This window comes from Lepidochelys olivacea (genome assembly GCF_965140295.1).
Source record: "Lepidochelys olivacea isolate rLepOli2 genome assembly, chromosome: 3".
In the NCBI taxonomy this organism is placed as follows: domain Eukaryota; kingdom Metazoa; phylum Chordata; order Testudines; family Cheloniidae; genus Lepidochelys; species Lepidochelys olivacea.
This window is the reverse complement of record NC_140413.1, coordinates 128,921,524-128,949,056: the sequence shown is the minus strand read 5'-3', so window position 1 is coordinate 128,949,056 and position 27,533 is coordinate 128,921,524. Positions and strand designations below refer to the sequence as shown.

At 39.4% G+C, this 27,533-nt stretch overlaps 1 protein-coding gene across 1 annotated transcript in view; it reads right to left on the bottom strand.

Moving 5' to 3' along the window:
• The window catches only part of SMOC2 (SPARC related modular calcium binding 2), a 175,517-nt gene that overhangs the window by 56,596 nt on the left and 91,388 nt on the right, over positions 1-27,533 (bottom strand). Inside the window, exons 6-7 of the mRNA XM_084624714.1 lie at positions 24,991-25,041; positions 24,124-24,198 (exon numbers count right to left, since the gene is read on the bottom strand). Coding sequence (XP_084480840.1) covers positions 24,124-24,198; positions 24,991-25,041 — 126 coding nt within the window. The remainder of the gene's footprint in view (positions 1-24,123; positions 24,199-24,990; positions 25,042-27,533) is intronic.

Below are 27,533 nucleotides of genomic sequence, written 5' to 3'. Positions count from 1 at the left end.
ATGGTTTGCTTCTGCTTGAACGTGACATGCTGTATGCACATATGCTCGAGTTTAGTGTGTTCCTGCAGAAACGAGTTGTCAAATCTGCAGAAAATTACAAAGGCGCCTGTGTGCTACTTTTACATTTCCTGCTGCTACATAAACACTTCCTCTCAATTTCTTTGACCCCAACAACATATACATGATAAATGGAATCCACATCAAGAAATTCTATTTTCAGTTGATACCCCCTCCCGCCCTTTCTCTTTACTGTAATGGGCCATGAAAGGACAATTAGACAGGGCTGGTTTCCAGAGAAAAAGGATCTTTTATTGGGCCTTGAAGCTCAATGCGCTTCACATAAAGTCACTAACAAGAAACCCATGAACAAAAATGCCCTGCAAAGTGATATATGTTAACCACTCTTGAGTAGTGCAGTATTAGTACGTCTAGCATTCAAGAAAGTGAGTTTTGCAGTTCTCTGGTGTTTCCCTGGGGATATACAGAAGTCATGTATTCACAGGTAATTTTCAGTACATAGTCTCATCAAATTGCATAAAAGCTAAATTCTGCTACTCAAAATGGTACCAAAATAATCAAAATATTCCAGTTCATTAAACCTAATTTAGTTTAAACATTTTAGTACACTTTATCTAGTTACATCTGATTTGATGCTAGTATATTTCTGAAGTTTTGCGTATGATGGGCCAAGTAATCTTCTCATTTATGCCAATGTAGCCTCTATTGCAGTCAGCTGTGACTGGGACAAAAAAATGGCTTATTAAGTTATAATTAATCTTCTCTGAACTGATGGAGCTAACATGTACTGCTGAAGCTGATTACAATGTAATTTGATTTTATCATGTTATTCCTTAATTCAATGAACCATTTCCATTTCATACCTTAATCTTCCAGATCTTATTTCTATCTTTAATTAAAATGTTCACTTCAGGAGGGCAACTGGATTCAATATGCTCTGTATACAAACTATAGTCCTCCTAAAGGTGAATCTATATTGACTGGATTGCTGATCTGGGAGAGAAAGAGGGTTCTCACTCCAGATAATTTCCTCAACTGTTATTCCTAACTCCAGAAAATGTCTCCTCAAGATAGAAGTATAGATTTCCCCCCTGCAACTCAGCCAGTTGCATATCCCAAAAACAGTGTCCTTGACATAGGGTAGAGCAGCTGAGGAGTTGCCCTAAATTATGGTAATAGGATAAGGTCCCTAAATGATCTTACATCAGTGAAGGATAGGTGTACCTCCATTCCCCAAAACCCACTCCTACCCTCAGCATGCCCCTTCCCTCCCCTGATGTGTCTCCTGTGTCAGAGGTGGAGGGGACAGCTGGTGTAAGAGGTGGTTATCATGCCTCTGCCAACTACATGCCAGTGCAGAGTTCCTTTATGCAGGGAAAATTTGCAGCCACCTACCTTTGGCCAGGATATGGACATTTTGCACCACCTCCTTCCTAAGAATTATGGCTTCAATTCTGCAAGCATTTGCTTGCATCAACCCTTATGACCATGTGAAAATACAATTGCCTACAGTGGAACTCAGTGCAACCCAATGCGGCCAATAAATGAACAATTTTTCTCATGAACAGTCCTTACTGGAACTACATTGAAACCTTTTATTTTTAACTGAATGGGGACTACTCATGGGCACAATCTATTACACATTGAAGTCAGTGGAATAGCTCCTATTAACTTCAGTGGTCATTGGATCAGGCCTGAAGTGAGTAAAGCTACATGCATAAGTGTTTTCAGGATCAGGCCTTGTATTTGTACATGGATCAAATGTCAACTGTGAAGGACATTTCTTTTTTAAAAAATGGACAAATAGATGAAACAATCAAGCTAAATTCTAAGACTGAATTACAGTGTGAATACTCATATGGCACCACGTTTTGATTTACATCCATGTTCAAAGGGACATCAGCTGTGGGGTTCAACACAAATGTGTATCCATCCAGTCTTGTATCAGGTTGGATATTTTCCTACCCATGCTCATTATTGTTCATGAAAACGCATGGGAAACAAACATTCAAGGTCCTGTTGTTTGTGTCTGCAGGGTATTTCCCATGTACACTTGGTCACTATTTTGTACTTTTTGAACTTATGTGCATGCTTGTGGACTATGGCTTCAACACAGCCCTGAAGGCAAATTTATGTACTACTTCACTCCACTGAATGAAGGGGTCTAAATCACATACAGATGTCATTTATCTATGCGGTTTCATATGCAGTGATATTGCAGTACATAAAGGCTGATCATCTGGAAAGGCACTGAGCCTACACAAAGTGCTAAAAGCAGGATACTCATAACCCACATTAACCTCTTGTTGACATCACATAATCACCCCCACAGGGTGACTTCCTATATAAACTATGTTTATCGCCAGTGTAACTTTGTGTGTGTGTGTACTTAATGGCAGTAGGTCAAATCAAAATTTTCATGTTATATAAATTCCTGTACTACCCATGGTCAAAACTTTTGGGGCCCTTAAGACAGAAATCTTAAATGAGAATAAGCAAATGTGTCCATAATCCAATCCCACATCTCTATAGGGATATAAAAATGGGTTCATCTAACCTATTGTTTTCTTTTTTGAACGCAACTGTAATTCAAAATTTCAGCCAAAAGTTGAAATATCAGAAATACTGTGAGAAAGGCTATTATTGTAATGTTTCCAAAATGGAGGGAACTAGGAACACTGTAAAATTTAATGTACAGCCCTGTTTTTGAGAGATTTCCAGCTCTATTTCTAAATCAAAGATATTAGGATAAAGTTAGGATAAACATTTGAAGTTTGTCTATCACCAGCTATCATTAATTTAAATAATAATTTTAATGAACTGCACTTCCCTTCAAAAGTATGGTTTCTTGCTATTTTTTCCGGAAGTTTTCACACTGTAGTATGTTATTACAATTTGTAAGAGACCAAATTATCTATTACACTGACTCTCTTCTTAAACCAAACAAAAAAAAATCAAAGCCAGATTCTGCCATCTTTATTTATGTTGAGTGAATCTTTATTCTGTAAATAGTCCCACTGAAAATGATGGAACCACTCTCAAAATAAGCTACTACTCAGTGAGAGTAAGGCTACGTGAGAGGGTCCCTTGCAGTTCTTTCCCCAGATGGTGGGAAAACTTGATCATGCTCAGTTATTTGCACTGGGTGGCTCCAGCACACCCCCCAGTTCCTTACTCCTTGTAAGAGGGGTCTGCCCTTCATGGGCCTTTCTTAAGTCTCTCCAGATGGCAGATCAAAATGAAAGTCACAAACCCCAACACATTCAAGGATACCCTCTTCCCAGGCCTCCTCAAAAGTGTGGGGGAGTCCACAGTACTGCCAACAATACAGCACTTACATAGCAGGTTTTAAGAAATCTCCCTGGCTGGGCTTTTGAGTCAGGCTTAGTCAGTCCAGCTTATTTTGGGATTTCATTACACTCTCTATAGGGTCAGGGTAGAAGTCTCCGGGCTGGGAGTTCCCTCTATAGCGTCAATAGTCACCCTTGTATTCTGCTGTTTAAGGCAATCCTGCTTCTCCACACCCCCCGCTGACTGCAATGTCCTCCCTTTTAAAGGTCTCTTCCCTATCATATATGATTGATAGAGCAGGAATGGTGGGGCTAGCCCTACCCACAAGGCCTCTCTGCCAGCTTCCTCATCCATCTGGGATCTATATACCCCATTAGAGGGTGGCCTAACTTGGCTCTGATGGTTTGGAAGATTATCATTTAATACAATCGTTGAAAACTTGGAAGTGTTTATAAATTGGCTTATAAATCTGATCTCTTTCAAATAGCCATTTTGCATTAAAGTAAGTCTTATGTCCTGAAGATCTGAGATCAAACTTGTCATATAACATCTCAGAAATGAAAGACAGTAGTTCATTTTTGCCAAATCTCTTTTTGTTTGATTTTTTGTAAGAACAAATTGAAAACTAAAGAAAGCTTTCTTGGTAAAGCAGATGAAATGAATGAATATTAATTAGATTATAAACTTTTGGATCCAAAGGCTGTGTATTTACATATCACCAGCACAACGGGACCCTGGGGTGCTACCAAAATACAAAATAAAATAATCATCAAAATGATAATACATTCTTTTAGGCCATTGGTCAATGATGTGACATCAGGCTCAATAGTGATCCAAAGTAGTTGAAAAGCTCTCATCACAAAGGGTTCTTTCTTGTGAGAAGATGAGTGTCTTCAATCCCCTTCAGTCAGTGAGATCAGACCCAAGATAAGGAAGGAGGGAATTATAGTCTCCTGGTGCTCTTGTACATCATGAGTTCTGTGGACCCCAGTATGTAAGTAAAGTCAAATTCTGCCCACACCATTGACTTGTACGGGCAAAAGTGAGAGCAAAATTTCCCTCATTTTGTGAAACCCAGTATCCCATTGAACAAATAACAAAGGAGAGGTGGTGGCTTCTATCTGTTGCTTGTTATAGTTGTATAACTTTTCCCAAAGTGAGCAACCATATAGCTTTCCAGTTGGGAAAACTACTACAACTGAAAATGATTGACTTTTTCCGAACACAATAGCTAGCTGGCCATTTAGTTGCCCATAACAATCTAAAGGCTCCTTCATTAACCAAAGTTGTGCAAGACAGCCATGTTTACTTTGCAAGTCTATTGACAAGTAAACTTCGGAGTTTTCTGTCAATGGAAAATCTCTTTCATTTTCAAAACATTTTCAAGACAACTGTTTCAGTTTTTCCACAAACTTGTGAAACTGGAATTCTTTGCCAGGTGAGCTGGTGGTGAGAATTTATTTGAGTTGCTCTACCAAAAAATACAGGCCATATTTAGGCACTTACCCAAGCAACTCAACTTACAGGAATGCTGAGTAACCACAGCTTCCATTCAATACAAAAGGAGTTGTTAGGACCCAGTATCAATGGAAATCAGGACACGTAAGTGCCTGAATATGGATTTGGGGCCTAACTTTAGGCACCTAAATTATTTTAATTTCAAAGGTGCCTAGAAGCACCACTTACTGTAGCTGGTGCCACATTTCTGCCATCACGCTACAATGCTAAGGATCCCAGCCTTACCCAATGTTTTCCAGCCTTCGTGCTTAGTTCTAATCCAAGGTGGTAGCATTCCATCTACATTTTATCTTCTAACCACTACTGGCTTTCCAAGGACATTGCCAACAGCTCTTCCAGACAGTCAGTTACTGATTCAGCATGCAAGACGGGACTAAAATAATAATTGTTTCAATTTATTATATACTGGATTGTCAGACAGGACAATCTAGAACCTACACTCTCAACTCACTTCTCGCATTGACATGAAAGAGAGAAATCCCCCGGCACCCCAAAGTGAGCCCTGGGGGAGGACAGGCAGTGTTTTTATTTCCATCCTTTGCCATGGGCTCTCCAAGTGGCAGGCAGGACAGCTCCAGCTTGTAGCTGGAGTTCCACCACTGGCAGAGGCTATCTAAGTGATGCATTGGTTCAGCACACAACATGTACACTCTGCCTATATACTCTTTCTGCCCAGAGTTGCACATTTTGGGGGCTATGCTGGCATGCTGAAGGCCCTGGTGCAGTGGAAATTCGGAGTGCTTTGCCGCCTAACTCCTCTCTAGGGGACTTCAGATCTGTGGGGAACGGGCATCGTGACTGCTGTCATGAGAAGCCAGGAGTTGGACATTACAAACAGGGAGCTCTGGGGGGCACTGTCTCCCTTTGAGGCACAGTGCTTCTCAACACTCCCCATGAAGCACTGCACTATCACAATGTGGGATTCTGTATATAGGGTAAATTTTGTCTCTGTGCAGAGGGCCAGCACAAGTCTGATGCATCATTTAAATCCTACTGTGAAGGTTTATGTGAAATTAAGTCCTGCAGAGGTCTTGTGCTGGCCCTCTGCACAGGGATGAATTTCACCCACAGTGCACTGTCTAGACCATAGGAAGTTAGTAATCTTAACTGTAGAGGTAGGAAAACCAACACAAGCTGGAACCAGGTTAGGATGGGCGACTGATTTTGGCAGAGTTCTGTATCCAGGAACAGGGATGAGCCACAGAAGAGCAAAGTCAGTAAGAATATTCTAAAATCACTTCTTTTCAGCTCCAGCAAGGTTTTATATAGTTTTACGCAGTCTATTTTTCATATGTTTACAGTCAGCTCAAATGGCTCGTCTTGTGTTTTGGTTTCTTGAACAAAGCCAGACCTTTGGCTTGGCTCTATCTTAAAACTTTGTGAGTAAAACAAGGGAAATGCAAATTAAAAAAAACCCACCACACCTTCATCTTTAACTGATGAAAAGAAGGAACATTCCATTGTAGTCCATGCAGTTTCACAAATGCACAAGTATGGTACATGTCAGTATTGACCAGCAAACTTGGTGCATCAGTAAAACCCCCACATCCTTTTGAAGGATGTCAGGTCACTAAGCTATTGAAGATCTTAGGCCACATTTGGTGATGCAAATTGTTGAAACTCTATTGACTACAATAGAGCTGTGCCAACTTGCACCAGCAGAAAATTTGGCCCCTGGCATGCACTGAACGAGTTCTCAAAGGAGTCTGAGATCAGACATGGTAGCCGGGTTAAAGGCTTCTTGAATCAGTTAAATCATAGCTTTCAAGGATGTATAACCACTATGCTTAATCCTTTACAGCTCAGTGTTTCATATGATTACACTAACCGCTCAGAGGATAATTACTTTTAAGTGTTTAACCAGCCACGGAAATAACTTATATCAATGGAAAAAACCCTACATAAATAAATCCTTCTTAATAATCCATGGCATATGAGGGTAGGGAGCATATTTCAGAAAGTGCTATGTTTCTATACGTGTTTGCTGAGCACATTTCCCAAAAATGTTTTCATCTCTCCCCGTCCCTCCTCCCCACTGCCACCTACCCCAGAACTCAGAGTCATGTGTTTAGTTTGAAGCCCTTTGTGACAAGGAGAGAAAATCCAAAGGGATGGTTTTGGCAGAACTCTTCAAATAAAACAGCTTCTAAATATTTAACTTTGCCAGATAACCAGCATCACAGGAAGCAGTGATGCTGGCCTCCAGTCCCCTAATAAGGTAACGTTTCTATTACAGTTTATGTGAAGGCAGCTCTGTGGTTCTTTCTATCAATTACTTTCTGTGTGCTGTTTTCTGTTTCATTTGGGAAGATTAAAGGTTGTTTGATAGTTTGAAAATAAGAGGCAAAAAACAAAGCATACGCTGCACATGAGGCTCCAAGGAGGTTGGGCAGTTCTGAAGCCAGAGCCCGTGCAGATTAAACCTGCATATTGTTCTAAAGGCGTGTGTGCCAGACTGATCAGCCAGTGACAGAATTAATTAAACTTGCAAAAGCCTTTAGCAGTGGGACTATTTCCATCAGCCCAAAGTGGGATAGAAAAACCTGTGTATTTGCAGACCTGCTTGCCTTTGGTCCCAGTTGCGGGTAACTACAGAACAGTTCTACCTGCAGCCAGTGTCATGGGTTATCTGGGAGTGTGTCATACTCATCTGACTTTACCCAGAAGGGGACAGCACAGAAGAGAGCCTTTGTAAAGGCTCTCTTTCACATGACAGCCAATCCTCTGATTTGTCTCTGGCCTTATGTATCTATTACCTCTCTTTACACTACATTAAATGCAGTTTTCTGGAGGTGGGCTCTTTGAAGCACTCAGTCAATTGCAAAGAAAAAGGGTGAACACGGTGTCATAATTTATCTGAATATAACAAAAGAAGCAAGACGAAAAGGAGAAACAGCAGATGAGAGAAGTTGAAACTGAGACACAAAGAGGGAGAAACAGGTATATTCTCCTCTCTTCCCCCCCCCATGTTAATTAGAAAGTCCAAGAGCATCCACAACCAAAACACAATTACTTCCTTCAGATCAGATCTCACAGTCTTCTCTACTGCTCGGAACCTAGACATTTCACTCAGTTTCAAACTCTCTTGTTCTTCCAATATCATCCAGGTTTGTAAATCTGCTTACTGTTATATTTGATACATCTCCTGTACCAGATATTATCTCAACCACTCCTCTGCTGAAACTTTTACTCATGCCTTTATCAATCTGTCCAAACTCCAGCTGCGCTCCCAGAAGTAGAGCCAGGATTAGCTCTCAGGAGTGGCTGGCTACACGCCATCAACTTAAGCCATTAGACCACACTGCTTCTCTGCAGTAGTTAATGTCAGATGCTTTCACATACCATGCTTTGTAAGCTGCTTAAACTTTCTCATCAATGAGTTCCTGAAGAAGAAAAACTGGCACAGGATATATGTTAAAGATGTGATAGTGATGGGCATTTCTACTAATTTTATTATTATTTCATATTTATATGACATCATAAAAGTTTGCAAAGCACTTTACAGGTATAAATAGAGACAGTCATTGTCCCGAAAAAATTACAATTTGAAGGTACTGATTCAAATGGAGTAGAAACTTGGACTGGGGTCTCTCCTTTTCCAAGTGAGAACCCTAACCACTTTGCTAGTTGGGGAGATTAAAGAGTGCTTGATTGTTTAAAAATAAGAGAAAATTCAGGACACAAAGCACATTACACTATTAGAAGATTGGGCAGTTCCAAAACTGGAACTGGGGAGGAGGTGGTCTGCCCTCTCTCACACTGTACCCTGTTCCCTTCCACCTACCCTGTCCCTGCCCTCCCCCCCGCAAAAAAAATCATGGGCCTGAGAGATACTTTTGTTTAAACTGATCCATTTCTGAAAAACACTCCCACAAACCCAGCAATTTTTGACAGAAAAAAATTACATCAAAACATTTTCAACTAGTTCTACTCACACTGACAGCTGTAGAGCAAGAACCATCAGCACCGAAAAAATGTTACATGTGGAAAAATTGAAAAAAATAACATCACAGAGGTGGGGCAAAAGGATCCAAGCATATTTAAAATGTATTTCCACATTATTACACCTCAGAGGATAAAGTTGTTCAGGAAGGCAATAAAGAGAAAACTATCAGGCTTTATTCTCTCTTTCTGTTGGCAACACAAGCTAAAGGTCAAACTAGGTCTGGTCTACACTAGAGTGGGGGGGATCGATCTAAGATATGCAACTTCAGCTACATGAATAATGTAGCTAAAGGTGACGTACTTAGATCTACTCACTGTGGTGTCTTCACTGTGGTGAGTCGACTGCTGACACTCCCGTCGACTCTGCCAGCGCCTCTTGCCCTGATGGAGTACCGGAGTCGACGGGAGAGTGCTCGGCGGTCGATTTACCATGTCTAGACTAGATGTGATAAATCAACCCCCGCGGGATCGATTGCTGCCCGTCAATCCAGCGGGGAATGTAGACGTACCTGAGCAGGCAGTGATTGATCCAGCACGGGTCGATTTATCGTGTCCAGTCTAGACCGCTAAGTTGCGTATCTTAGATCGATCCCCCCCGCCCATCTAGTGTAGACCAGACCTGAGCGTAGGCACTACTCCTACTAAAGTCAAAAGGAATTGAGTCTATGCAGTGGGTGCAGGACTGGGCTATGGATATGCACCATTGCTGATCCAGAAGAGTAATATATCACATATTAGATGCTTGAGTTAGGGAAACTGGGTTGACTATGTTTGAGGGACAAAGGGAAAAATCATTAAGAAGCCTAAATTTTTTATTTCTCACAGGTCTGCTCTTGTCTTCCTAACAGTGGTGATGTTCCACCAATTTCTTATTTTTTTTACCTGAAGCATTGATGTTGAATGCTTCTTAATTGCTCCTAATAATGCAAAACTTGCAGCTCAAGGAATCTGCAGGTTCATAAACATCTTCAAAATGTTATTAAATGTACTTGGGCAACAAACATTCTCAGGCTGCAAATTAACCAGGTTACTCAATATGCATTTTGGTAGCACCAAGTAATACTCGGAGTGGGTTGAATATTATAATACCTAATATTTTGAATACCTTTATTCAAAGGAAAAGCAAACAGAAATTACAAAAGCTTTGGGCCTGATTCTCTTCCCATGTCATGAGTTTTACAGTGGAATAAATTTGCTGCCTTCCATGGAGTTACTCCTGATTTACCCTGGTATTACTGAGAAGAGAATCTAGCCCATTGAAACTAAACAGTCCCCTCTAATAGTCATTTTCTATTATTACATTAAACTGTTTACTTTAAGAGCATAAACTATGGGATGTGTGATTATTTTAAAGGGCCGTGTTCCATCATTCTGATGCTTCAGTGATAGGGAAGAAGAAACTCTTCAAACAACTGATATTCATATTGACATCTTCTGCTCTTCTCTTTTTCTATGGCATCCACACAAGAAGTGGGGAGTAAGGCTCCCCCTTGTTCGTAATTGCTACCTAGATAGTGGCTCCAGTTTGGGGGAAGTGAGATCAGAAGTTATATGCCCAGTACCATCCCTTGTGAACAAGTAGGAGGGGAAGTGGCAGCCTGGAGTGCAGATTGGGAGTCACACTGGCTCCACAGCCAAACCCCCTCACTAGCTGGAGTAGCTGGCCAGGAATCTAGGGGCAGTAAGCTGCATCCTGAAATGGTAGGGTGACCAGATAGCAACTGTGAAAAAACGGCACAGTGGGTGGGGGGTAAGAAGCGCCCATATAAGAAAAAGTCCCAAAAAACGGGACTGTCCCTTTAAAAACGGGACACCTGGTCAGCCTATGAAATGGGGTGAAGTAACTTAGGCTATGTCTACACTGTACTTTCATCAGTAACACTTTTTTCAGTGAGGGGTGTGAAAAAACCACACGCCTGACTGACAAAAGTTTTACCAATGAAAAGGACCGGTGTGGACAGCGCTTTGTTGGTGGGATACACTCTCCCGCTGACACAGCTACCACCCCTCGTTGGGGGTGGTTTTATTTTGTCAGCAGGAGAGCTCTCGCCCAGCGATAAAGAGTAGCTACACTGCGCACCTTACAGCAGCATGGCTGCAGAGGCCCAGCTGAGCCACTGAAAGGTGCGCAGTGTAGACACAGCCTTAGTTGTCCAGAGACAAAGGAAGCAGCAGGGAAGTACGGACACCTCTTTGAGACACAACCCCCCAGCAGAGCTCTTCTTGTTCCAGCACAGCTACTCACTGCCCATAGCTCTATCCCAGGCCTAAGAGCTGAACCTAGCCTTTAACTCCAGTGGGAGTTGCAGACACTCAGCACGTCTCAGGATTAGGCTCTGAGTAAGGCCTGCAGGACTGGGTCCCAAATAATTTTCTCCTGTACATTCCTGCCAGGACTGAAGTTCCAGTTTTGCTGGCTCAGGTCCTTGGCTGTGGCTGAGAAGTGCTAAGTGCACCTCAGAATAGGCTTTAATTCACCTGGACACTCTCTTGATCCCGGACTGGTCATACACCGGTCCAGTCGCTCAGCATAACTTCTAAATTTTGCTGGCCGGCAAGGATCTGAGGGGGGCAGTTACGGCTGCCAGAGATCACTGGGTCACAGGAATGCCCACTGTGCCAACCACATGGAATGAGAATCCTGTAGGAGCCACAGTATCAGTTCTGCAGCACTGGAGGATCCCCACATGTTGCCTTTATGGCTGCCACAGTGGAATGTCACAAAGCAACCTCGGTTCAGGGCCTACTTCTCTTATGAAAGAATTGGTAAATGTTACAAACACTGGATGCAGGGTAAAGAAAGCAGCTCTTGGTGCTGCTTGAGTTGCTTGTGTGACACCATCAGTTCTTCCAAAACATGCAAGAACTGCATTAGCAGATAAATAAAACCTTTTGGCTTTCTTTTCAAATAAAATATCATACTATGGCGCCGTTTCCAAATGTGTTCTGTTAATGGTTTAAGATCGTATAGATTTGTGGGCTTGTATTTTCATTTCAATCCACCTTAGGCTACATTTTAGCCTCTCTTCAGACCCCAAGAAGGAAGTTTTTAATAAAAAGCAATGGAAGTGAAAAATTACCCTAGACTTTAAATAACATTAACCATTAAGTTCTCACTGGAACCCACACAAAACAAAGAAATTTCACTATTTGGGTTGATAATCTCTCCTAAACACCACAGAAATTGTTAATGATATTAATAAGGCTCGTTTAATTTTTTTGTCAAAACTGTTTTTAATGGAAAAATTGGGTTTTCAACTAAATATTTTTCATTAAAAGTGTCTGCTTTCTATGAAAACAATTGACTTTGTCAACAAAACTGAACTCCAATATTGGAGTTCAGTTTTGTTGACAAGTTTAATACATATATCAAACATATCAAGAAGTTTTTGTTTTATAGCTGTAAACTGTAATGCATCATGGTAGATGTAGTCCAACTAAATAGTCCAGCCCATAGAGGAGAATGCAGGCAGGAGACTTCCAAACCACAGCTCCCATAAGGCATCATTTTGACAGGTTTCAGGCTAAAAAAATGTAGATTTTCAGCTGAAAATGTATTTTAATTTTTTTGCCAAAAAGTCGGGGGGGAGGGGAATTCTGGCCAACTCTAGATATTAGTTTTTGTCCTCCCTCTCTCTCTTCCTTTTTATGTTTTGTACTGCAGAATTTAAGACCAGAATTTTAATTCACATTCTTATTCTTTTTTAAACATGACTTTATTTGTCATTGAATGTAGAAATTTGGATTTCCCTTTCTAAACTAAAACAGATACCAGAAACAGCTTAATGAAAACCACTAGCTTTACTCTTCAGTCTCTGCTTTTTCTCTAGTCACAAAAATCTAGTGCAACCTGGAAATGGCAGCTAATATTATTTTCAGGCATTGTAGACTACAGGGGCAATGCAGCGTCTAGCATTTACGTGGAACACAGTTGTAAGGAAAAGAGGGAGATGGAGTGGGTTCAGTGGAGGAGAAAGAAGGCCACTAATAATATAATGATACTTAGCACGTATCTAGCACCTTCCAGCTGAAGATCTAGATACAGTTTCAGGGCTTGTCTACACACTACAGCAATGCACACTACAGAGGTGTGATTCCTAAAGCTCACTAATGTGTTGCACACTAATTGGTCAGTATAGACCCTGCTGGTGTTCACTAGAAGCACTTTAACATAGTGCTGTTTCAAAGAGTTTGAAAATTTTGGCCTACGTCTTTTGCCCAAGAACACACAGCAAATCTTTAGCAGAGCCAGGGTTGGATACAATATAGTCCATGAATAAATACGTATCTCTGCATTAACACATGCCTTTTCTATCTCTCTATTAAAACATAAACAGCTAGACTGACATGCAGGTTGGATTTATGTTGCCTAACAAGGCTTTTATGATTATTCCGTCTGATGTCTGGTTAGCTGTGCAGGGCCGGGGTGGGGGTGGAACGGACGTGCATCTGAAAATGAAAGAACGAAGACATGGCTGTTTTGTCATTAGTTGCTGCAGAAAGCAATATGACATAATTAAAAATAGTTCAGTGAAGATTAGTATCTTTTGGCACCAAACTTTAACATTTGCAGTAAAACAGAAATTATCAACCTTGCATAAAGCAGACTTTTGTTTTCACTGTGGGGGTCCAATAAAACTGTGGAACATCCTGAACATAAAGGATATCAACTGGATATAAAACAGAACTCTTCTTTTTAATAGTTTAGGATGGGAGGATCTTTCTCCATGGTGGGAGGAAGAAGTTGGAGATGCCAGAACTTCGGGCTTATACGTGTTTTTAGCTAATATGTAAAATTAAAATGAAGATAAATGAAAATGCTTGTAAAAGAAGGATTATTAAAGATAGGGTAATACTGTAATGGGTATAATCCAGCAGACTGTAATTTAAGAATGTGTCATAATATACAAGCTCTCTGGGGAGGTCTGGAAAGGTTTATCTTCTTGGAAGAGGCTGAGAGAGAAGAAAGAAAACACTGATTTTACTTTACCAATTTAGGACTTTAAAAAAAACAAACAGAAAAAAGGACAAAGAGTAGTTGTCTTCACTGATCAGGAAGCTGGAGAACGTTATGTCCTATTTCTGTAATAACAAAATGAAAGCTAGGGCTGCATTAAAAATTGCCAGTGGCAACTGGGATAATGGTGTACCATTAAGAACCCATGGTGACCAATTTACTGCCTTGCCTTAATGGCATATTAGGTCAGAAGTTTCTGCTGACCCATCCCCAAACCATTAGCAAACAGCTTGCCTTTCAGCTGGCAGGACATACCTTGGAATTGGACTTTTTGATTCTGAAACCCTTTTGATTCCTGACTGAAGGCTAAAAAAAATCCCCAGAATTTCAAAATAACTCACCGTAAAAATATATAATAAGGTCTGAGGTATAATAAGATATGAGGGTGGCTCCTACACGCCACCACAGTTTCTTAACAATGCTGACTTTACAAAAAATAAAAGTCATAAATTATAATATACTCCAAGTAGATCAGTTAAATACAGGTAACTGTGCTGTAAGTTACAGGTCAGGGCCAGCATAAGGAATTTGGAGAGGCTCCAGTGCAGTTGTTCTTGGAAGCCCCCAGTCCACCATCATCTCAACTTCTCCTCCTCCACAGATCCCCTCAAAATCACTCCCTCTTCCACCCACTGGCGGCTGCCCAAGCAATGTATTCCATGAATCCATGGTCTTATAATAACCATGAGTTTCACCAGTCACTAAAGCCAGGTTTGTGGCAGTCACAAAACGTTTTTATTTCTGGCATGTCATGTAGAAAATAGAAATGCTTTGTGTGTGTGTGGTTTAAATTAGAGATCAGCCCAAGCTTCAGAGTTCAGATGTGTTTCTGGATCTGAACTTTTCCCAAGTTTGGCACTGTTTGGATTCTGGGTTTAGGTTTAGGCTCAGGTTCATCTCTAATAGACTGAGATCCCACTAATGGGATACATCTGCGGGCTAAAAATGACAAATAAATATGTTTTAAGAGGAAATTGTTTAAAATAAGTACCTCCTTCTTCTACTTACCTGCCAAGACCTGCATTCAGGCCCTCAAGGTTCTAAGTTTCTCCTGCTACAGTTGATGGCATCACTAACTTATACTGCAGCATAGGGAATGCAACTCCCTGCTTCGGATGTCAGTGATGTCTTCAGCTGACGCAAGGAAACACAAAAAACCAAGGTCCTAAATCCAAGCATTGGCAAAGAAGAAAAAACCCAATTGATTTTACATTCAAAATACATTCCTTTGCAACTAATTGGCCAGATTCACCAGGACAACTCTGACTGTTTTGCACTGCTCCAGTGGTGTAAAGCAGCTATGCGAATCCCTTTAACTCTGGTCTTTTAAACTAGATTTATGGCTGCTTTGTCTCAGTGGATCTGCACTAAGCTTCCCCAGTATACTGGTGAATCTAGCCCTTTAAGTCTAGATGTGTATTTGCAAAAAGAAAAGGAGGACTTGTGGCACCTTAGAGACTAACCAATTTATTTGAGCATGAGCTTTCGTGAGCTACTTTCAAAGTGAGCTGTAGCTCACGAAAGCTCATGCTCAAATAAATTGGTTAGTCTCTAAGGTGCCACAAGTCCTCCTGTTCTTTTTGCGAATACAGACTAACACGGCTGCTACTCTGAAACCTGTCATATGTGTATTCTGGTAGACGTCAACTAAACTAGAACCACCACAATGAATACAAGCACATTTGAGGGAAGGTAGAATCTGGATCCAAACTCTGCAGCTGGGTTCCACTTCTATAGTAAGGTAACTGTCTGGAAACTCAAAAAAAAAATGTTTAAAGTAATCTATTGATTTGAAAACATTCCATTTCGCCTGTCCTTTCTGTGTTCTAATATCAGTTCACTAGGATGTGCATATCTAATATGTGCTAACATGAACAAGAGTTACACACCTAAATTCTCCACAGTACAAAATGAGTCTGAATATATTAGATTCTAAATATTTAAGAACACTCATAATGAATTCTTAAGACACCTGTAACTGGAAGTACTCAGCTGTCTGGGTCTTAGTTTTCTTTTGCTAAGTCTCACATCATTAGCTGCACAAAACTACTCTTGAATTAATATTAAGAGCCACATCTGGAAAATGCAACAATATGTGAGAAGGAGTAAAAAGGCACAGAACTCTTTTTCATTTTCCCGTCTACTAGTTATTTATTTTCCTGATGTTTCTAGAGGAGTGGCCAGTGGAAATGATTAGATGGGGTAGAGAAACAAGTTCTTAATTTCAAAGGAAAGAAAATGTTAGTTTGGGCCCTCAAACCTGCAAAACTCCTTTTGAAAGTTTTAGCCTCATACAGAAGGGGCAAGTATAAGAACATAAATGTAGCATACGTTTTGTGGGGCCATCTGTACCGGAGTGAATTTTACCTGTGGAATCAGGGCCTTTGGGCTTTTCTGTAATAATATCACCACCAAAAAATTCAGTGGCAACCAGTTGCATAAGTGTTACTTAACCCTGGAGAAATTACCAGTTAAGGAAAACTTTGTACAAACACTGTAATACCCATCTGTCACATTAATCACACTCACTGACAGCCTCTGCTGATAGCCTCAAACTGGACAGGCAGGTAAGACAAGCAATTATCTTACCCTATATATATTTAAAATAATTTCAGTCTTGATCACAGTTGTGCTGTTAAAGCAGAACATGTCATGAACATTTTGTAAGAAAGAAAAACAAGTGCCAAAAGTATGTGTGCACATTAGCCAGTTCGCTTATATTTCACTCAACCCACATATACTGTATAGGGTAAGATAATTGCTTGTCTTACCTGCCTGTCCAGTTTGAGTCTAAGACAAGCAATTATCTTACCCTGTGTGTGTGTGTGTATATATATATATATATAGGTTGAATGAAATATAAGAGAACTGGCATAGATAGATAGATAGATAAGATAATTACTTGTCTTACCTGCCTGTCCAATTTAAGATAATTATCTTACTCTATATATACATATACACTGAGTAAGAGAATTGCTTGTCTTACCTGCCTGTCCAATTAAATATTATATATATTTAATTGCATCAACTTATGTTAAAAACACTTTGTTATTTTTCTACATGTAAAACCTTCATTTACAATAGAAATGGTACCACATCTTTTATGTACCATATATTGTAGCTGTACTATGTGATAGAGTTTTGTGAATGAAGCTGCTGTAGGATTGAGCCCCCAATAGAAGATTGATATTGCCTTAGAACATAAGAACGGCCATACTGGGTTGGGTCAGACCAAAGGTCCATCTAGCCCAGTATCCTCTCTTCCGACAGTGGCCAATGCCAGGTGACCCAGAAGGAATGAACAGAACAGGTAATAATCAAGTGATCCATCCCCTGTAGCCCATTCCCAGTTTCAGACAAACAGAGGCTAGGGACACCATCAGTGCCCATCCTGGCTAATAGCCAATGATGAACCTATGCTCCATGAACTTATCTAGTTCCTTTTTGAACCCTGTTATATTCTTGGCCTTCACACCATCCTCTGGCAATGAGTTCCACAAGTTGACTGTGCGTTGTGTGAAAAAATACCTCCTTTTGTTTATTTTAAACCTGCTGCATATTAATTTAATTTGGTAACCCCTAGTTTGTATGTTATGAGAAGGAGTAAATAACACTTCCTTATTTACTTTCTCCACACCAGTCAAGATTGTATAGACTCTATCATATTCCCCCCTTAGTCGTTTCTTTTCCAAGCAGAAAAGTCCCAGTCTTAATCTCGCCTCACATGGAAGCTGTTCCATACCACTAATAATTTTTGTTGCCCTTTTCTGAATCTTTTCCAATTCCAATATATCTTTTTTGAGATGGGTCAACCATATCTGCATTCAGTATTCAAGATGTGGCTGTACCATGGATTTATATAGAAACAATATGATACTTTCTGTCTTATTATCTATCCTTTTCTTAATGATGCCCAACATTCTGTTAGCTTTTTTGACTGCCGCTGCACATTGAGTGGATGTTTTCAGAGAACTATCCACAATGACTCCAAGATCTCTTTCTTGAGTGGTAACAGCTAATTTAGACCCCATCATTTTATACGTATAGTTGGGATTATGTTTTCCAATATGTATTACTTTGCATTTATCAACACTGAATTTCATCTGCCATTTTGTTACCCAGTCACCCAGTTTTGTGAGATCCTTTTGTAGCTCTTTGCAGTCTGCTTGGGACTTAACTATCTTGAGTAGTTTTGTATCATCTGCAAATTTTGCACCTCACTGTTTACCCCTTTTTCCAGAACATTTATGAATATGTTGAATAGTTCCCAGTACAGACCCCTGGCGGACACCACTATTTACCTCTCTCCGTTCTGAAAACTGACCATTTATTCCTACCCTTTGTTTCCTATCTTTTAACCAATTACCAATCCAAGAGACGACGTTCCCTCTTATCCTGTGACAGCTTACTTGCTTAAGAGCCTTTGGTGAGGGACCTTGTCAAAGGCTTTCTGAAAATCTATGTACACTATATCCACTGGATCCTCCTTGTCCACATGCTTGTTGACCCCCTCAAATAATTATAGTAGATTGGTGAGGTATGATTTCCCTTTACAAAAACCATGTTGACTTTTCCCCAAATTATGTTCATCTATGTGTCTGACTATTTTGTTTTTTACTATAATTTCAACTAGTTTGCCCAGTACACAAGTCAGGCTTACTGGCCTGTAATTGCCTGGATCACCTCTGGAGGCCTTTTTAAAAATTGGTGTCACCTTAGCTATCCTCCAGTCATTTGGTACAGAAGCTGATTTAAATGATAGGCTACAAACTACAGTTAGTAGTCCTGCAATTTCACATTTGAGTTCCTTCAGAACTCTTGGATGAATACCATCTGGTCCTGGTGACTTATAACTGTCTAGTTTATCAATTTGTTCCAAAACCTTCTCTAATGACACCTCAATGTGGGACAGTTCCTCAGATGTGTCACCTAAAAAGAATGGCTCAGGTTTGGGAATCTCCCTCACATCCTCAGCCGTGAAGACCAATGCAAAGAATTCATTTAGTTTCTCTTATGGTCCTTAGGTGCTCCTTTAGCATCTTGCTCATCCAGTGGCTCCACTGGTTGTTTAGCAGTCCTCCTGCTTCTGATGTACTTTAAAAAAAATGTGCTATTACTTTTTGAGTCTTTGCCTAGCTGTTCTTCAAATTCTTTTTTGGCCTTCCTAGTGATATTTTTACACTTCATTTGCCAGAGTTTATGCTCCTTTGTATTTTCCTCACTAGGATTTAACTTCCATTTTTTAAAGGATGCCTTTTTGTCTCTCACTGCTTCTTTTACTTTGTTTTTTAGCCACGGTGGCATTTTTTGGTTCTCTTACTATGTTTTTTAATTTGGGGTATACATTTATAAATATCAGATGTCTATTGCTTTGAAATTGACAATGTAATCTTAAACTGTATTGATCAAATACCAATACATTATTTCAGAAAATGAAATCAAATGTCAAACGTGGTCTTTTCCTCCCTGTGCATATGTAAAACTAATAATGCCCCCAAGTTAAGCAAATTGGGTGAAATCCTTGCTCCAATGAATTACGTTAGAGTTTTGCCACTGATTTAAATGCGGCCAACATTTTCACTCATTACGTCAATGAAACTACTCATGTGCTTAAAGTTAGGCATGTAAATCAATATCAAGTTCATTAAGGGGTGAAGAAATGTTAAAATTTCTTTCAGGCATCTTTTTTTGTTGATAGTACTAAGTTATGAACAAAAATAATTTAAAATCACTCTATAAAAACTCTGTATTATGCTATTGACTAAGGTACACCTAAATGCCTATGCTAACAATAAATCACTTATTTCTTAATGAAATCCAATACAAAGTTATTACTATTAATACATACATAAAATTAAACCTATATGTTTATAAGACTGTGGTTTTGTATCTAGGGACTCTGGAGACATATTATTTGGGTCTGACTCTTCCAATTTGTAGTACATGGCTCTTGATGGTCTGGATTCAGGAAACAACATAATCATGAGCTTAAGTGCATTCTTTATTCAGGGTGAGGGGGGCTCTGAATTGGGGCCTGTGAAATTACATGCAGTTGGGGGTCATTTATTTTTACTTTTGTATGTATATGGTAGAGTGCACCTGAATTACTTAATAATTTGAGGGTTTTTCTTCTAGCATTAGAAATATATCCTCAGTTAAATCCCCCTTCCCAGAGAAGTGTTCCCAAAACAGACTATGGAAAATCTTTCCCCACTAAAAGAAATCTAAACAAGAATCATGAATCTAACCAGGTGTATGCTAAACTTCACTTATTTACTCACACAGGCTTTCAGTCACTCTTCCTTCTCCTGTATTTTGACATACAAAACTACATACTTCACACACACAAGGAGTGTGATTTTTGTTTAATTTACAATAAGGTTGTGATCCTCCACTGATGTAAACTGGCATAGCTCCATAAAAAGTCAATAGAGCTTCTCTGATTTACACCAATTGGGAATCTGACCAAAATGTCTTGGAATATGCTGTTTGACAGCTATACATTATAGAATATGAATAGCTATAGTAAATATTGTCAGCCAGGTTCCCAACTATTGTAAATTGTCTTCAGTGGAGCTGCCCTGGTTTACACCAGCTTTACATCTGACCTTTAATATTTTGGTCAATCTCACATAGAAAAAAAACATTATTTTAATAAATGCAGAAAAAACACATGAAAAGACCTTTTCTTGGACTTTTTATAAGGCCATAGAAGGAAATTTGAAAAACATACAATCTCAGCACATACAAACTTTTTTAAAAGTTAGATAAATGCCACCAGGCAGGAAAATTATGAAGAAAATCATTTTTGAAAATCATTTGCAACATAAAAACACAACTAAAATGGAAATATTCAGATGTTTCTAACAGCAGAAATCATTCTAATTGCAGTCATCATAAGCCCTGATGGTAATGGTTTGCTGCTAGGAGTAACATTTTGTCGACAAAAGTTAATAGACTAAACATTACTTCGCAAACACCTTTTTTTAACCAGCGAAGGTCTACTTCCCCAAACCAACAAACTGAAGGTGTACCAGAAACTGTTATATAATACTGAAATGTAATCCAGCAATTTCATGCTCTGCATCTGTAAATCTTCCAGTTATTTGTGCTAAATTCATTTAGACTTTTTAAAATCAAATTATTAGGTAACTAATATAAACTGGAATTTCCTGAGCCATTATTTTCAGTCTCGCAGTTACTAAAAGCCAACACAGGTTTTATTGGCTAATTATAAGTGACAGGTCACTTACAGAACAGCAAATATTTTACAAGCCCGTTATGGGTGAGGTACAATAAATACAGTGTATTCATTTGTAGTCCTTAACCCATCAAAAGTGTGGGTACTTTCTAGCAGGATATTTCATTATTCTTAGTCATGCATTAAACTGGGCCACTTTCTGAATTCATTTGCTGTGTATTGTGGGAGAATGTGTCTGTCCTTGCAGGATTTCTGTGTGGAAATGCTCCTGTGGGTACACCACAACTTTACCAGACAGCTGGTGTCAGCTTCTGGCCAACTGGCAGCGCAGGAAAGAGATTTCTTGGAGGACATTTGTTCATATGCTGTGGAAGTACAGAAGAAATGGAGCAGCCAAACTTGGGGCTCAAACACAATGCAAAACAAGGGAGGAGTAAGACAAGGAAATAAAGCCCAGGTGGAATTGTGGGATAGGACTGGAGGACCAACAGCACTGCAAGTAGGTGGGTTGCTAGTCCAGGCTGAAGTGAAACCTGTGCTCATCCTATACCCACAGCCTTGTCTGCTGGCGTGGGCACAATGCACCCTCAAACCCAGGTTAGAGAATATTTTGTGAGGAGGGGCAACACACAATCTATAGCCCAGACTAATTCTGCAGGGAAGCCATACCTGTGCTGTGCTGTGCTGTGCTGTGCATAGGTGGAGGCTAGGACAATGACAATACTTAACACAGCTAATAAGTATGCTAATTTTAAACAGTTTGAAGCTTCCCCATCAGTACGATCATATTGTACAGGTAATAGAAGCAACAACAGAGATAGCTGTGTTTCCTTCTAATTTTGATGTATTGGATCTCACTGTTCATGAAGGACTCATTAACAGCCAGTAACATTCATCAGTGTTTTCTTTTGTGAATTCCCATGCTTCTTCATGTTTGAATCTTGAATCACTCCTATTTGTTCCAAACTCAGTAACACTTTTGCTTTGGCCCAAACTGGTCTCCAATATCATAAAAATGAAATAAATACCCCTAAAAATGAAGTACTTCTAGAGACTGGATTTTTTTGTTTGTTTTACACTTCCAGAAGAATTTTGCTCTTTCTGGCTGATGTTACACAGAGAAACAACAAAATAAATCTCCAGCATGGAAAGCATTTGCTTAGAATAGTGGTGTGAAAACTTTTCCAGTTGCTCCCCCTCCCCCATACCATTCACAAAATTTGTCACACCCTCCCTCCATTACATGTAATCTGGAAAAAAAATTGTGGTTTTTTGCAAGTTGGTGGAAGGAATGAAAAATGTATATTTATTACTAAATTTATAAGACTAGTAAAAGTTATTAGGAAGTAGTAAACACAAAGTATTACAAAGTGCAAACATACACATAAACAGTTCACTTGATACTGACTGTCCGAGAGTCTTTGCTTGGCACCTTTTATGGCATCATAATCTGTGCATTGCTGAGTAGATTGTGCACGCACTAGACTTGAAGGTCGCACTGGACAGTGGAGGGGAAACAGAGATGAGGCTATTCATTCCTTTGGTTTAGTGTTAGAGCATCTGACTCACTTGAGGGGTCCTGGGCTCTCAACTATTATTATATATGTTGCCGGTTTAGGTCTTTTAATGTCAATTATTAATCATTAAATGAGTTTTAAAATTAATGAGAATCAAAATTCATTTGAAAGGCATCATAGGCCTACTGTAGTTATGAAACTTACCAAATTGTTGAAAATAACCCAGCCTGCACTTCTATTTGTATGTTTGTTTTTTAAAAGGTCAAAAGGCTGAAGTTTCTTCACCCCCCACGGGAAACTCTTGCACCCTCTTGAGGGGGCATGACCGCCCAATTTATACACCACTGGCTTAGAACATCCCCTGAAGGTTCTCTTTAGGCCTATTCCTTTCTAAGTCTTTGTGATACTCTCTTGGAGGGAAAAGGGAAATATTGGAAAGTATTGTTTTGGTGCTATGAATAAACCATAGAGTTAACATGTGGAGATTTGTGGGGCCCTACAATAATATACCCTTCTTTGTTTTGATCACTGCTCATCTTCTTATATCCATTTTGGCCCCAATTCAGCAAAACACTTTAACTTGCTTAATTTTAAGGAAATGCTTAATTTCCATTGGGACTTAAACATGTGCTTAAGTGTTTTGCTGAATCAGGGGCTTTATTAACAATACCTCAGTTTTGTATAAATGCTTTGTACCAACTGAATATCCCTTGCTATTATCTCTTATTCATGCATAGGACATTACCTGACATAGGAGCTCAGTTAATGGCTGAAGTAGGAAAATAACATATGAGGGCCACGCAACTCAGTGAGGTTCTACTTGGAGAGTTTTCTACAGATCATCCTATCGTGGGGGCAGGATTTATGGCTCTCCGAAGCAGCAGATTTCTCAGCAGTTGAGAGATTTCACTGTGAGTCTTAGACATCTGCAGAGAAGCCCAGTTCCACCCTTCTGAAAGCTCACTTGTGATAGACTAACAAACAGAGTAAGGTCAAAACTTTAAAAATAAAATACAAATCCATGTCATCAAACCCATTTTAAATTGGTCCTTGACAATTAACACACAAATTATCATAATTTGGCAGAGGGCACATTTATAAAACAAGAAAGAAAAACTGAGAAATCTGTCCTTCCAGTTTTCTCTGAGCGGACAAGCAATTTCTTTCTCCCTTTCAGATCTGTCTCATCCAGATTTCCCCTCACACATATGCCCTACACCATCTTTTTCTAAGTACATACTTACTATATTGTACCAAATCAATTAAAAATACATGTTCCAAACAAAAAAACCAAAGTATTCATGTAGATTAGAAAAATAAATGTGCCATATCTGCAGCTGTTCAAATTGTCATGGCTCCCTCCAGTGACTTCAAAGGTTTCCACCAGCTGAGGAGCTGGCCAAAAACATTTAAATATAAAAAAGGAAAATATAATAATCATATTACATAATCTCTACATTTCATCACAAATCTTTAAGCCACTGTTGTGGTGGGAAGATGGAAGTATAAGTTCTGGTGTATAAAAATGACTTTCGCTTCCACAACTGCAATTTGAATATGAATTAATAAATCGCTTCCAAGCAACTTTGCAAAGCAAGGAGACCAAATAATCTTACCTGAATTTTTATTGGTTTTGTTTTGCCTACTCTTTACTTGCTCAGTCCATAATGTAGGGTAACGAGAAGCTATATCTAGAAAAATCAAGCATGACAAAATTTACATTATTATAATTTTAAAAACTAAAACAATCTGTAGCAAACAAATATTAAGTGGTCAATGAACAAGATAAGGCTGACAGCATATTATGGTACGTGTCTAACAAAGAAAAGGACACATTGCAGCACTTTAGAACAGCTACATTCATGCACTTAGCAGCAATGAAAAAATATGGTACAATCTGGCACCTATGTTTTAATATTTTCACACCAGATTCTGCTATCCTTACGCACAATGAGTAATAACTGACTTTGAGTGTAGGCCCAATACAGCAAAATAGGGCTGATGTGGCAAGTAGGCATCGTATTGGCCTTCAGCACAGGGCTGATTATCACCTAATGTGAGGAAGTGTGGCAGAATAAGGACCTTACCCTGTTGTCAGAGGGGATGTATGGGGCATAACGAGGGAAGAATTTGGTCTTTAACATTTTAATTTGGCCCTTTACGCTTTAAAATTAACAGCTCAAGTCTGAAGTGCATCTTCACTTGAAAAATGACTGTGAACTTGGCATTATGGGATTCCATAGTTGTGTCTCCATGAGGTCCCTATGAAATTTGCTCACTTTTTACAAGTAAGATTGCTGTACTCTGGCTGTCCCACTTGGAAACAGGTATGGAAGCTTTCAGCCTCTTGGCAAATCACCAAAAGCATGCTAAATCCTGTAATGTTTGGGAGCTCTTTCTCTAAGGTAACAGTTATGCTACAGTATATGGTATATAATATGTCATTTTGGCATTACTCTGTTACCATTCCTAAAAATGCTTACCTTCCTCATCACCTTGAGGCTGAGTCTCCAGCGCAGGAGCTGAGGCATCATCTGAATTCAGAATGGAAAAGATTTGCAAGGAGACTACAATTATGAGAGTAAATTAAATAAGTGTACATACATGGTTGATGCTAATGATTTGCACATAGCCCCGGCCGGTTAACAAACACCATAAGTATTATATCACACACATAAACTACAGCTTATAAATCTACAGCATTCAAGGTTACTGTTTATATATATGAATGACCTGAGTGCAAGATTTTTGAGACATCAGTCAGTGAGTTATACACTGCCAGGGATTAAAAAAAAATACTATGCATTGATTCCTATAGAACATAACTAATTAAACAAATATTTTCAAAAGAATAAATTGATATAGACATAGAAAAGGTAAGCCCTGTGAAAGCAAAAGCAATCTGGGCAAGTGAGTGGATGTAGTCCTTCTCCAGCCTAAAACAAAACCAGGGTTTCTTTTGGCCCAGCAAAATTCATTTGATACGCCAGCTCTTTTCACAAACAAGTTCCTTAGTTTAAAGAACCAGATAATCATTTGCATTGCTATCATCCTTCAGTCAGCCATCCCCATGCGTTGCAACCAACCACCACTGCAAGAGAAGAGGGAGTAAAATGTACCGGAAAGAATACAGTAAAGATAAGGATAAATCTTCAACTTATTCAAAAGCATTGCAAGAAATACATGTAGCTAGAAAATCTCACTATAAAAAAATTGTTCAAATGAGCAATCTCTGGGAAACAGTAGTACATATTTTCAATCCAAAGACCATTTTTTAGCTATTTAAAGGGGTGGGCTGTTTATATGTTTTAATACGCTGAATGAGCCACAGTATGCAACATAACTTAATTGTCCATATCAGCCAGTTGCTGGCATTTCTTGTGAAACAGAACTGCCTGCAACATTATGATGCCCCACCAGAAACAATAGCCTCTGTGCAGGATTTGGCTAGAATTCCTTGAAGTTACCACTTCTGGATCGCAATCTCGTTTCCAGATTGTTTACCCAATATTTTGCATAGAAGCTATAACAGAATATAGCTTTTTCATGTACCTATTTTTACTAGGATGATTTCAGGCAACAGTGAAAATGGACTATACCATCCACCTCCTTGCCACTGCAACTCAATAGCTGCCTCTGCCTGCTCCCTTGTCCCCACTACACGGGCTGCCACTATGTTGCCTTTATGTAGATCATGCAAGGGAATGAGAAATAATCTGTCTTCCCAATACGAGACCACAATTTATTCCTCAGGAACATAGTACTGCTGATAAATACTAGACGGATAGTCATGCTATCCTAAAGTCCTCTCTCTGCAGAACAGGTAAAGCAAAGCAGCAACAGTGGAAACTTCCCAACCAATATGCTTCAATCTAAACTTGTGTGAGACTTCCTGTTTAGATGAGCAAGTCATTCATTCTCCATATCCATTTAATATTTGGTCACTATGTTGAGATGGATGACAAGAGTGCACATTACTGTCAGTTTGACCAGTGTTTTTTGTAATATTCTCTGGAAAGTGGACTGAAGCCACCAACTCATTTCAGAGAGGACACCAAACACATGTAATTATGTATGAATTCAAGACTTACTATCAAATTGTCTACCACTATCTGATTCAGAAAAATCTCCAGATTTGGGGGGGGTGTGAGTGAATAATAAATAATACAAATAAATTAATTCAATCTGATTATACTTTTCTAATTGTATTCCCCCATACCCTTTCATTAGATAGGGCATTTGTTCTTGGAAGTGATATGGTCTGAATTCAGCTATATTACTGGAAACCTTACAGACGAGCAGCCCAGTGAAAAATATTCTAGTGGCAGCCTTGTTCCATTTATGAATATCTTTGTTCAAGTGGCATTTAACATTAGTCCATAACAATATTTTTTAAAGGAGCTAAGGTGCAAAAAAGGCCTTGTCCAAAAATTGGCATAGGGTTGGGAAGAGAGAGAAGCTTGTTGCTGGTGATTAATGAATCAGATCTTTGATTTGAGGATATCCCTATAATCTGAAAAAGATTAGCTCTCCACAGAAGTGGGGTCAGGGCAACAGGCACACCTGAGGCATACCTAACTTGAAGGGAAGAATCCCATTGGGGCATCAGTAATTTCCTGTTTTTGCTCTTTCAGATCCACGTGTTTCTGAAAAAACATTTAGTGTTTGGAAGAAGATATACAGTAATTCACTGTTCAGAATAAGAAGCAATATGGCATCATCAAGATATAAAATCAGAGCAGTTCTATTTGAACTGGTTTTCCAAATTCACAATATTTCATGCAGATCACACTGAATGTGTATGTTTAAACACAGCTCTGGTACTCAGATCTCACTTATTCAAAACATTGCCATGCCCCTGGCTAAAATCAGAGGATGGGGATACGGCCGTCATTCAGATAACAGTGTTCTTCAGCCAAGATATGTTTCAGAGTAGCAGCCATGTTAGTCTGTATCCGCAAAAAGAACAGGAGGACTTGTGGCTAAGACAGGCTTTTTTTTTTCTCCTGAGCGGGAAAGAGGTTAA